The following is an 11,875-nucleotide window of genomic DNA, read 5'->3' as shown; positions in this document are numbered from 1 at the left end:
CCTTGAATTGCTGAGTTTTTAAACTGTGGGATCTAAATGGTTGTGGGAAGTAGTGGGAAATCCTATGAATTCATCAGTCCATCGATTTACCCCATCACAGCCACATGAAAGTTGTCTTTAAAGACTAAAAAAGAAAAAGCACTAGCATTATAAATAAAAAGGTTGTTTTGTTGATTCTGTTTGCTGAACTGATTTCTTAAATAGCTCTGTCTCCTCGTTATGCCTAACTTATTTATTCATCAGGCAACATTTATTAATATTTACCACCATCCACTAAAATATGAAGCTGTCAGCAAAGTAACCACACAGCCCGCCCTCATGGAGCTCATGGCCAACTAGATGCATGACGCAGAAAACGAAGAGTTGATGGTTCTATTTAGCAACCATACAAAGAGAGAAGTGCAAGGCGCCAAGACATTGCTTAGAGCGATGGGCCATCCCAGTGATTCCTAAAGTGAGACACCAGAAACATAAAGAAAACACTTACTGGGTAAAGAACCAGCCTGAGTGTCATGGGAAGGAAGTGTATATTCCAGGCAGGGAAAGTACGAATGAGCAATGTCCATGAGGCTGCAGAGTCTACTCCTTCTAGGCAGGAGAGGCATTACTGGACAGCTGAGGTTTACAGTACACAGGAGCAAAAAGGAAGAAAGTAGCTGGATCAGTAAGGAGCCAGCCACAGCCTTTACCCCAAAACTCAAGTCCACTTTCCTAAAGCAAAGAAGGCCTGTAGTTAGTTTTCAGTGGTAGAAACATTATTCTTTGAGCTACGTGGAAAAGAAAATTGGGTGGACACGCATTAAAAGTACATAGCAGAGTCCAAGACAAAGTCTGAGAATCCTTGAAGATGAAGACTTGGCACATAACAGGTTACCTTTTGCCCTAACGTGCTCAGACAATTCAGTTTCAACAAAATAGTGCTGGAAATGGTGAAGATGAGCATGTTTAGTGAGTGTCTCACTGTTGGCGACTACTGTGGGCATCTATATGTCCCCAAGAAGTTCTGTTACACTAAGGACAAACCACTACTAAATTTCAACTTCCCAGTCACCACAACCTAGAACCTGAACACAATCACCTTTCATATTTCCAAAAACCACTAGCAGCCAACTCTTTTTAACTGAACCACTAGCAGCCAACTCTTTTTAACTCAGGCTTCCAAGGAACATTCCTGAAGAATCCTGACAGACTTCTGATAAAATAGCTAATTGTCTGGCACCCCGCAGGCAGAGTCTTTGTACAGGGTTGTTTTTTTGGTTTTTGTTTTGTTTTGTTTTGTTTTCCCCTTTTAACTCTATTCGACACACATGAAAATAATCTCCTCTAACTTCACTGAGATGGACATCTTTCTCAGCAAACATCACTCCTCCCTCCTTCAAGGGGAGCTCACAGATGGCAATCCAGTTCTTTGTGGTCGTCAACATCTGTGGTAACAGGGTCTAAGCTGAAGGCTAGAAAGAAGGGGCCTCTGTGTAGGTTTTGAGTCATAACAAGTCCATGTGGGACTACTCTGCTTTACATGTTGTCTACTTCTGCTGTAATGGAATACCACACAGGAGGTAATTTACACAGAACTTTACCTCTTGTCATTCTTGAGTCTGGATTGTCAAGCAAGAGAACTTGTCTGGTCAGGGCCTAGTTGCTCAGCCAAAGCATAGTGGAGGGCATTATATGGCAAAACTGGTCATTTTATAGAACAAACCCACTCCTGTGAGAGTCAATGCCATCACATGATAACAGCATTAAGTCACTTCTGAGGGCAAATGTGCATATCTCAAAAGTGTCATTTAAATTTCAACATGAACTATGGAGAGGACGTTCAAACCATAGCACAAGGAGTAGAAACTAAACAATAGCTCACTGACCACATAAAGATATGCTCACAGGCTAACAAAATGAGAGCAATCTCAACACCGGCAGTGATAGGGAAGATGTTGTCCATTTAATAAGTTATATAGGCCCTGGCTAATGATCATGAGGAAAAGACTCTATGAAGAATATTTAATGTGCTATGTGCACAAAGGAGTATCGTTTGGCCATCAAAAGAATGAAATCACTCTTGAGTCACCCCCGCACAGCCTAGGCTTGCTGTGCATGTCGGACGTGGTCCAGGCCCACCCTGCTCTGTACTACTACTTGGCTTTCTTGTCAAGATGCCTGAGGAAGTTCACCATGGAAAGGAAGAGGTGTAGACCTTTGCCTTTCAGGCAGAAATTGCCCAGCTGATGTCCCTCATCATCAACACTTTCTACTCAAACAAGATTTTCCTCCGGAAGTTGATCTCTAATGCTTCTGATGCCCTGGACAAGATTTGGTATGAGAGCCTGATGGACCCTTACAAGTTGGACAGCAGGAAAGAGCTGAAGATTGACATCATCCCCAACCCTCAGGATCGCACACTGACTTTGGTGGACACAGGCATTGGCATGACCAAGGCTGACCTCATAAATAACTTGGGAACCATTGCTAAGTCTGGTACAAAGGCATTCATGGAGGCTCTCCAGGCTGGTGCAGACATCTCCATGATTGGGCAGTTTGGTGTTGGCTTCTTCTCTGCCTACCTGGTGGCAGATGAAGTGGTTGTGGTCACAAAGCACAATGATGACGAGCAGTATGCCTGGGAGTCTTTTGCTGGTGGATCCTTCACTGTCCATGCAGACCATGATGAGCCCATTGGCTGGGGTACCAAAGTGATCCTTCACCTCAAAGAAGACCAGACAGAGTACTTAGAGGAGAGGAGGGTCAAGGAAGTGGTGAAGAAACACTTGCAGTTCATAGGCTACCTCATCACCCTCTACCTGGAGAAGGAATGAGAGAAGGAGAACAGTGATGATGAGGCAGAGGAAGAGAAAGGGGAGAAAGGGGAGGAAGATAAGGAGGATGAGGAGAAGCCTAAGATTGAGGATGTGGGATCTGATGAGGAAGATGAGAATGGCAAAGATAAGAAAAAGAAAACAAAGACGATCAAGGAGAAGTACATTGACCAGGAAGAGCTGAATAAGACGAAGCCTATCTGGACCAGAAATCCCAATGACATCACTCAAGAGGAATATGGTGAATTCTATAAGATCCTCACCAATGACTGGGAAGACCACTTGATAGTCAAGCACTTCTCTGTAGAAGGGCAGTTGGAATTCAGGGCATTGCTCTTCATTCCCTGGCGAGCTCCCTTTGACCTCTTTGAGAACAAGAAAAAAAAGAACATCAAATTGTATGTCTGTCGTGTGTTGATCATGGACAGCTATGATGAGCTGATAACTGAGTACCTCAACTGCATTCGTGGTGTGGCTGATTCTGAGGACCTGCCCCTGAACATCTCCCGAGAAATGCTCCAGCAGAGCAAGATCCTGAAAGTCATCCGCAAGAACATTGTGAAGAAGTGCCTTGAGCTCTTCTCTGAATTGGCTGAAGACAAAGAGAACTACAAGAAATTCTCCAAGAATTTAAAGCTTAGAATCCATGAGGATTCCACTAACCATCACCACCTCTCTGAGCTCCTTCGCTACCACACCTCTCAGTCTGGAGATGAGATGACTTCCCTGTCAGAGTATGTGTCTCGCATGAAGGAGACACAGAAGTCCATCTACTATATCACTGGTGACAGCAAACAGCAAGTGGCCAACTCTGCCTTTGTGGAGTGTGTGTGGAAACGAGGCTTTGAGGTGGTGAATATGACTGAGCCCATTGATGAGCATTGCGTGCAGCAGCTCAAGGAATCCAATGGCAAGAACCTTGTCTCAGTGACCAAGGAGGGCCTGGAGCTACCAGAAGATGAGGAAGAGATGAAGAAAATGGAGGAGAGAAAGGCAAAGTTTGAGAATCTCTGCAAGCTCATGAAGGAGATCTTGGACAAGAAGGTTGAAAAAGTGACTATCTCCAATAGGCTTGTGTCTTCACCCTGCTGCATTGTGACAAGCACCTATGGCTGGACAGCCAACATGGAACAGATCATGAAGGCTCAGGCACTGCGAGACAATTCTACAATGGGCTACATGATGGCCAAAAAACACCTAGAGATCAACCCTGACCACCCCAATGTGGAGACTCTGCGGCAGAAGGCTGAGGCAGACAAAAACAACAAAGCTGTCAAGGAGCTGGTGGTGCTGCTGTTTGAAACTGCTCTGCTCTCCTCTGGCTTCTCACTTGAGGACCCCCAAACCCGCTCCAACTGCATCTTCCACATGATTAAGTTAGGCCTGGGCATTGATGAAGATGAGGTCACTGCAGAAGAACCCAGTGCTGCTGTTCCTGAGGAGATCCCCCCATGGAGGGTGATGAGGATGCCTCTCGAATGGAAGAAGTGGATTAAAGGCTCCCGGGAAGCCCCTGCCCTCTGTATAGTATCCCTGTGGCTCCCCCAACAGCCTTGACTGGCCCTGACCCACCTGGCTCTCTGCTCATCTACAAGAATCTCTTCTATCCTGTCCTTGTGCCTTAAGGCAGGAAGATCCCCTCCCACAGAACAGCAGGGTTGGGTGTTGTGGTTTTTTTTTTTGTGTGTGTGTTTGTTTTATTTTGTTTTGAAATTAAAAGTATGCAAAATAAATAAGATGCAGTTTTATACAAAAAAATGAAATCTTTTCTGTGATTTACAGCAATGTGGATAAACTATATGACATTACATAACAGAGGAGGGAAGAAAACCAAGCCAAGTGCTAGGTAGCATACCGGTGACCTCAGCACTTAGGTATGAGGCTGAAGAAGGATTTCAAGTCCAAGGCCAGCCTGAGGTATATAGTGAATTCTAAGCCAGCTGAGCAACGTAGTGAGACCCTGTTTAACAAAATGATGTAAAAGAGAATATTTTGTGTTCTTGCTCATTTGTGGAAATTAAAAATTCCATAAATAGAAAGTAGAATAAATTTCACTAGAGACTCAAATGGCAAGAAAGGGATGAGGGAACAAAGAAAATGAACACAAACCCATAGCTAGATAGGAAACTGGTTCTAATGTAGAGTGGAGTAGACACAGCAAAGATCAACTTATTATGCACTTCAAAGTAGTGAGAAAAATTTGATGTTTTCTAATACATAGAAATGATATCATTAAAAGGCAGACGTAGTAGCTCAGCTGTAATCCCGACACTTAGGAAGCTGAGGCCCGAGGAAGCAGCAGGCGAGCCTAGACTACAGAGTGAAACTTCCTTTCTTCAAAAACTGGGGGAAGGAGGCTAGAAAGATAGCTTAGTTGTTACAAGCACACACTGCTATTGCAAAGAACCAAAGTTCAGTTCCCCAGAACCCACACTGGGCAGCTCACAATCACCCACAACTTAAGCTCTAGGGGAATCTCATGCCCTTTTCTGGACTCTATGACCACCTACACTCACATGGGCAAGTACCCACCACATGCATATATATGCAATTTAAAATGAAATAAATCATTTTTAGAAGATAATGTTTCAGGGCTAGAAAGATACTCACTGACTGCTCTTCCAGAGGTCCTGAGTTCAATTCCCAGCATCCACATGGTGGCTCAGAACCATCTGTAATGGGATCCAAGGCCCTCTTCCAGTGCGTCTGGACATATACATAACATAAATACTTTTTAAAAATTATAATGCTTCAGACTAGATCTGTAGCCTGGTGGTTGAGTGGTTGCTTAGAATGCAAAAGTTTTGGGTTTATTCAGTTCTCTGCACCAGTGCGGGCAATATATATGAGAACACTTGAGAAGATTGACAGGATGAGCCCTCTGGTTTTTATTGGATTAATACACATTGTATACATAGATCACATTTTAACATCATATCTTTTTAATAAGAATAAATAATACATCAACTGAAATCTTAAAAATTTATACTTTTAAATAAAGATTCGGCCATAGTGTCAGCCAGTTTTTGTTCACAGCGAGAGACGCCCGACGCGATAAACCATCCTTCTCAGCATGGACGGAGCTGAGACCGTGGCTCAGTCAGAGTACGTGCTAGTCAAGCATGAAGCCTTGAGTTCAGCTCCCCAGTGCTCGAACAAAGCTGGACGTGGTAACGTGCATCTGTAACCCCAGCTCTGGGGAGGGCAGAAGCAGCCAGATCCCAAGACTGACAGACAGCCAGTCTAACTAGTCAGTGAGCTTCAGATTCAGTGAGAGGCTCACAAAAAAATAAGGTAGAAAACAATAGAGGAAGACAGCCAGAGTCAATCTCTGCCTTTCATACACATATGTGTGTGCATGAATGTGTGCACATACACAGACACCACTTAAAAATATAAAGTTGGATATAAAAAAGACACATGCTCCACTATGTTCATCGCAGCCTTATTTATAATAGCCAGAAGCTGGAAAGAACCCAGATGCCCTTCAACAGAGGAATGGATACAGAAAATGTGGTACATCTACACAATGGAATATTACTCAGCTATCAAAAACAATGACTCTATGAAATTCGTAGGCAAATGGTTGGAACTGGAAAATATCATCCTGAGTGAGCTAACCCAATCACAGAAAGACATACATGGTATGCACTCACTGATAAGTGGCTATTAGCCCAAATGCTTGAATTACCCTAGATGCCTAGAACAAATGAAACTCAAGACGGATGATCAAAATGTGAAGGCTTCACTCCTTCTTTAAAAGGGGAACAAGAATACCCTTTGGCAGGGAAGAGAGAGAGGCAAAGATTAAAACAGAGACTGAAGGAACACCCATTCAGAGCCTGCCCCACATGTGGCCCATACATATACAGCCACCCAATTAGACAAGATGGATGAAGCAAGAAGTGCAGACCGACAGGAGCCGGATGTAGATCGATCCTGAGAGACACAGCCAGAATACAGCAAATACAGAGGCGAATGCCAGCAGCAAACCACTGAACTGAGAATAGGACCCCCTGTTGAAGGAATCAGAGAAAGAACTGGAAGAGCTTGAAGGGGGGCTTGAGACCCCATATGTACAACAATGCCAAGCAACCAGAGCTTCCAGGGACTAAGCCACTACCTAAAGACTATACATGGACTGACCCTGGACTCTGACCTCATAGGTAGCAATGAATATCCTAGTAAGAGCACCAGTGGAAGGGGAAGCCCTGGGTCCTGTTAAGACTGAACCCCCAGTGAACTAGACTGTCGGGGGGAGGGCGGCAATGGGGGGAGGGTGGGGAGGGGAACACCCATAAGGAAGGGGGGGAGGGAAGGGGATGTTTGCCCGGAAACCGGGAAAGGGAATAACACTCGAAATGTACATAAGAAATACTCAAGTTAATAAAAAAATATATATATATATATATATAAAGTTGGGATCGGTGATTTATCTTGTGTGAGGCAAAATGGAGATTGAGGCCATGAATAGGTATACCAACCCAGTGAACCCTCACCTGACTGTGGTACTTCTGGCCATCAGCATGTCCTCCACCGCCTGGTTCTTCGTTTATGAAGTCACCTCTACCAAGTACACGCGCGATATTTTCAAAGAGCTCCTCATCTCCTTGGTGGCCTCACTCTTCATGGGCTTTGGAGTCCTCTTCCTCGCGCTCTCGGTTAGCATCTACATATGAGTCTCCAAGGCAGCTCACCAAGTCTCTGCTTTTGTAAATTAATTTTTTACCATTGCTATACATCCCACCTGCCGTTTACAGTAAAGGCAGATGTGTGAAAAAATATAAAGTCAGTTAAAAATTATCTTGGTTTATTTTGGCTCACTCTTCTGGAGGTCGTTTTTGGAGTCTGCAATGAGGCAGAACATTGCAGTGGGAGCGCTAGACAGCAGATATCCTCCCTCTAAGTCCAGGAACAAAGAGACAAAAGAGCTAGAGTCCTATTAACTTCAAGGACATAGCTCCAATGGCCTAAGACTTCCCACTAGACACCCACCTTCTAAAGGACCTCTCACTTCCTGGTAATGCCTCAGGCAGGGAAGCAAACCGTTAACTCAAAGGCCTGAGAGAATCTATTCTACTTCAGAACTGCAATGACCACCAGTGTAGCTGCGACCTCAGTCTCCTTTGATCTTGAGATATTTACACGCATTTCAAAGTCAACCAATATTATCATCAGCAGACTAGCATCTTCTCAGCAAAAATTACAAGCCCAATGTGGAAGGAACAAGATAATGAAGGAAGGAGTGTTTGTTCTGCCTGAGAGCTTCCCCAGCAGGCATTTCTGACCTCCACAGCTGTTCTTCCTGGACTCTCCTACGCAAGCACCTTGAGAGTTCCTCTTCCTTCAGCCTGTGAAAGAAAGGAGACTGACTAGAGGCTCCAGCACTGACACTGACTGTTGTTAGCGGCTGAATGCCTAACTTTGATCTGGGCCTCTCTTTCTTATGGTTGAACTGAGTGGACTGGAGTGGATCAGAGCAGCAGATTTAAATGCTCAACAAAGGCTCCTTGACAACAGGGCAGAGCAGGACCAAACTAATCCAGACTCTGAGGAAGAGGAGTTTGGTAGAATGTAGAGCATTGTTCCCCATCTAGGAGGGTACTCAGGTCCAACACTGAAGCCGAGGCTACACTTCAACTAACCATCTGGCATGCAGGCCCAATGGTACCAGATGTTATAGTGCATATTTGTGTGATTGTGCATGTGCCTGTCTGCGTGAGGGCACATCTGTGTGTTTGTGTTTACATGTGGAAGCCAGACGCCAATCTCAGGCATCATTTCTCGGTCTTGGTTTTGTTTAGTGGTTGTTGTTGTTATTGTTGTTGTTGTTGTTGTTGTTGTTGTTGTTGTTATCTTTTGTGTATTTGAGTAAGTTGGGCATATGCATGTCATGGTACATGTGTTGAAATTAGAGGACATCATTCAAGAGTCAGTCTTTGCTTCCTTCTACCATGGGATCAAACTCAGGTCATCAAGTTCAGTGACATGCACCTTTCCCCTTCCCCTTCCTTCCCCTTCCCCTCCCCCTTCCCCTTCCCTTTTCCTTTCCCTTTTCCTTTCCCTTATTGGCCTGGAGTAAAGAAAGGCTAGGGTATAAGCCAGTGAGCCCCAGGGAGAGAGTGTCTGTCTCTACTTCTCAATACTGGGCTTGAAAGTGTATACCACTCATGGTTTTAAAATGTATGTTTTACAATGTAATTATCCAATTTAAATGTCAGCGCCATAACTAATTAAGATTTTAAGACAGAACTGTGCAGGCCAAAGAAAATCTATCCAATGGCCCACACTGTCCTTCAAGCAACCAGTTGACACATTCTAGGTTTAGTCAACCACAAAAGGCTTTTCTGGCCTTTAACACTAGGAACAGACAATGCACCTTCATAGTTAGGAGTTAAGCTCCAAAATGCTAAGGGGTTGCGGGTGTAGCTCAATGGTAGAGTACTTGCCTAGCACATAGAAGAAAAAGCAAAGAGTAGCCAGAGGGGATTGACTCAGCTGGTAGAGGTGCTTCATGGGAGAAGAGAAAAACTCCCAAAAGTTGTATTCTGACTTATAGTTACACAGCATTGTGACATAATTGCACACACACACACACAATATAAATTAATAACATTTTAAGATAAAAGCAGAAAATATGGTCTCTGGAGCAGAGCAAAAGTTAATGGTGTAAGTTTAAAACAATGCATTGAAGAGTGACCTTCAACTTTCATTACACAAATACTTTATCGTGCACACAATTGAATCTGCTTTTGTTCACCTTATAACAAGGTTTGAAACTCTTTAATAATGCTGCAAAACTAAAGCATTATTCCTCAGACTAACATAAGCATTGCTTTCAATCTTGGTCATATTAAAAAGAATTCTATCAAGAGGTGGCATATAAAAATTATATGAAAATTGAAATTTGGGAATAATGCAGTCTAGTTTTAAGTTTATGATCCTTTTTGGTGTCTCATCAGCTTCTAGGTAGACTGGATAGTTCTAAGCTGGTCTGTTCTCTATGGCCAGCTGGTGCTTTTGGTAGTCAGGGACCTCGAGCTCAGGCTTCTGTCTATGCAGATCACTGGGTCTGATGGAGACTTTGTCCTGGATCAGGATTGCCCTGGCTTCTTCACACACCAGTCTCAGGTCCAAAGGAAAGAAAGAGAAAAGGCAAACCAATGGGTTCATCTGTGTTATACACTCAGCCTTGTCTGTATTTGAATGTGTGTCCTCTGACCCATGCCAAGAACTTTGAGTGCCTGACTTTTTTTAAGTGGAAAGGAATTCACATTTATTTTCTTAAATTTTTGAAAAACTGAATTGTGAAAAATATCTCACTGGGCTAAACTCAAGGTGTTGATGGAGCAGTGTCTGTTCTGGGGGCTCAAGGGGGTCATCGGTGTCTATGCTTTTTTTAGAACCCAGATGCTTACTGTGTTTCTTTTCTTCTCCCCTTTCCTTTTCTCTCCCTATTTTTAATTTTAGGTTAGTTTATGAAGCAATAGATTTCACTCTGCTGTATTTCTGATTTTGATGCACACTCTGCCTTTGTCTTACACAGGTCTGCCAATAGCAAGCCTTGCCTACCAGAAGGCATGTGAAGAAATATACAACTTTTGAGACCATCAGTGCTTAAGAATAGTGTATCGTCATTTCCCACAAGTACCACACTAGAACAAAGTGAATGATAAGGAATTATCCCATGGTTCTGAAAACCACAAGGTCCAAAATCAAAAGATTAGAATTGGCAAGGACCTTTTTCTTTTCTCAACTTAAGGCTGAAAGGCAAAGAAAAGTCACTTGAGAGCAAGAGATATTCATAGTCTCAAGCCATTTTACCTTCACCATCTTTCATTCACAAGGAAGGAATCTCAATGACCTAACCTTTTCTCATTAGGTTCCTCCTCCCAACACCACAGCCTTGGGAGGATACAATGAAATTATAGCTGTAAAAAACACGTATCTGGATTGCGAAATGGCCTAGGTCTTTATTTTATTTGAATGCTTTCTCTATAGCAAATAAAATTGTTTCTAAGCTGGTCTTGAGATATTTGTGTATCACCAAGAACCAATCTCTACCCTCCCACCCCCACCCCGTCCTCATATGGCCCTTTATGAGCCGGAACTGTCTTCTGCTGTTCTGGGGCTTAAATGCCTTAATCGTTCTTCTAAGCGCGGGCTCAGAGACTTTCAAGTGAAGCCTCAAAGACGATCTCCTTTGCCTTGGATCTGTAGAAGGTCTAAGAGTCAAGCTCAGATCTGTAATTCTGTGACTCATCACGAAGTCAAACAGGGACTATTCCTAGAGATTTTCTCTTCATTAGGACCTGCTGGATAATGAGAGCGATTAAAGCAGAAAATTTCAAAATAAGTTAATCACTTCCTCTACTTGGCATACATTCGAGTTGAGCTTAACCACATTAATACTTAATATAATCTATATGCAACTACGTGCAAGCAGATTTTGTTCACTTGTTAAATTTGAGAAAATGAATAATTCCGAAGGATTTTTTTTTTCTAATCCTGTAAAACAATCTGAGCAACTTTGAGCTGACATTGTACGCATCCTCGGCTCGAACTGCTTACACAGAATATTCCAAGAGTCCCTTGGAAAGAAAACAGAAACGCTAACTCAGTCACCACTTTACATGATGTTTAATTCTATTTTCCAGCTTGTTCAAAATACTCTCCTGGGATAGCTGAGTCATTTTAGAATTTATAGCTAAGTGGTCATAAGAAGGCAGTGACTAGCACATTATGCTTATAGTTTTACATCTAAACTTGCCTAAATATGAGTATTCATAAAAATAGAGAATTAGCTGGGAATTTACTGGTAAATTCTCAAGCTAAGGAGGAACATAAAATAAGCTTATAATCTCAGGTCGGCATGGCTTGTTCATCACCATTCGCAAAGCACTGTGGGCAAATGATTATTTGCAAGTCAATAGCTATGTGGCTTGAGCCCTCACTTTCTCTAAGCACTAAATGGAAATATAGAAACATGTTTGCCTTCTGATCCATACGGTCACTAGGGTTTTTTTTTCTCTCCATACACCTGCATAGGTTTTGTCTGATAA

The 11,875-nt window shown here is 43.0% G+C and overlaps 2 protein-coding genes across 2 annotated transcripts; both read left to right on the top strand.

Moving 5' to 3' along the window:
- The first annotated feature begins 2,153 nt into the window (after nt 1-2,153).
- Nucleotides 2,154-4,462, top strand: LOC116896770 (heat shock protein HSP 90-beta-like). Its single transcript, XM_032898228.1, is given in 2 exon segments — nt 2,154-4,263; nt 4,266-4,462. Coding segments are annotated over 2 exon segments (2,154 nt in total). The 3' UTR covers nt 4,310-4,462.
- A 2,802-nt stretch (nt 4,463-7,264) lies between these two features.
- Nucleotides 7,265-7,492, top strand: LOC116896771 (transmembrane protein 258-like). The gene has a single exon (XM_032898229.1). The coding sequence runs from the start codon at nt 7,265-7,267 to the stop codon at nt 7,490-7,492; it is 228 nt and encodes a 75-aa protein (XP_032754120.1).
- Nucleotides 7,493-11,875: the final 4,383 nt, after the last annotated feature.

The sequence above is a fragment of the Rattus rattus genome, chromosome 3 (genome assembly GCF_011064425.1).
Source record: "Rattus rattus isolate New Zealand chromosome 3, Rrattus_CSIRO_v1, whole genome shotgun sequence".
NCBI lineage: Eukaryota > Metazoa > Chordata > Mammalia > Rodentia > Muridae > Rattus > Rattus rattus.
This window is presented reverse-complemented; position numbering and strand designations above follow the sequence as displayed.

Excerpts from the sequence above, each read along its gene's own strand:
- LOC116896771 (XM_032898229.1), top strand. The coding sequence starts at position 7,265 with ATGGAGATTGAGGCCATGAATAGGTATACCAACCCAGTGAACCCTCAC.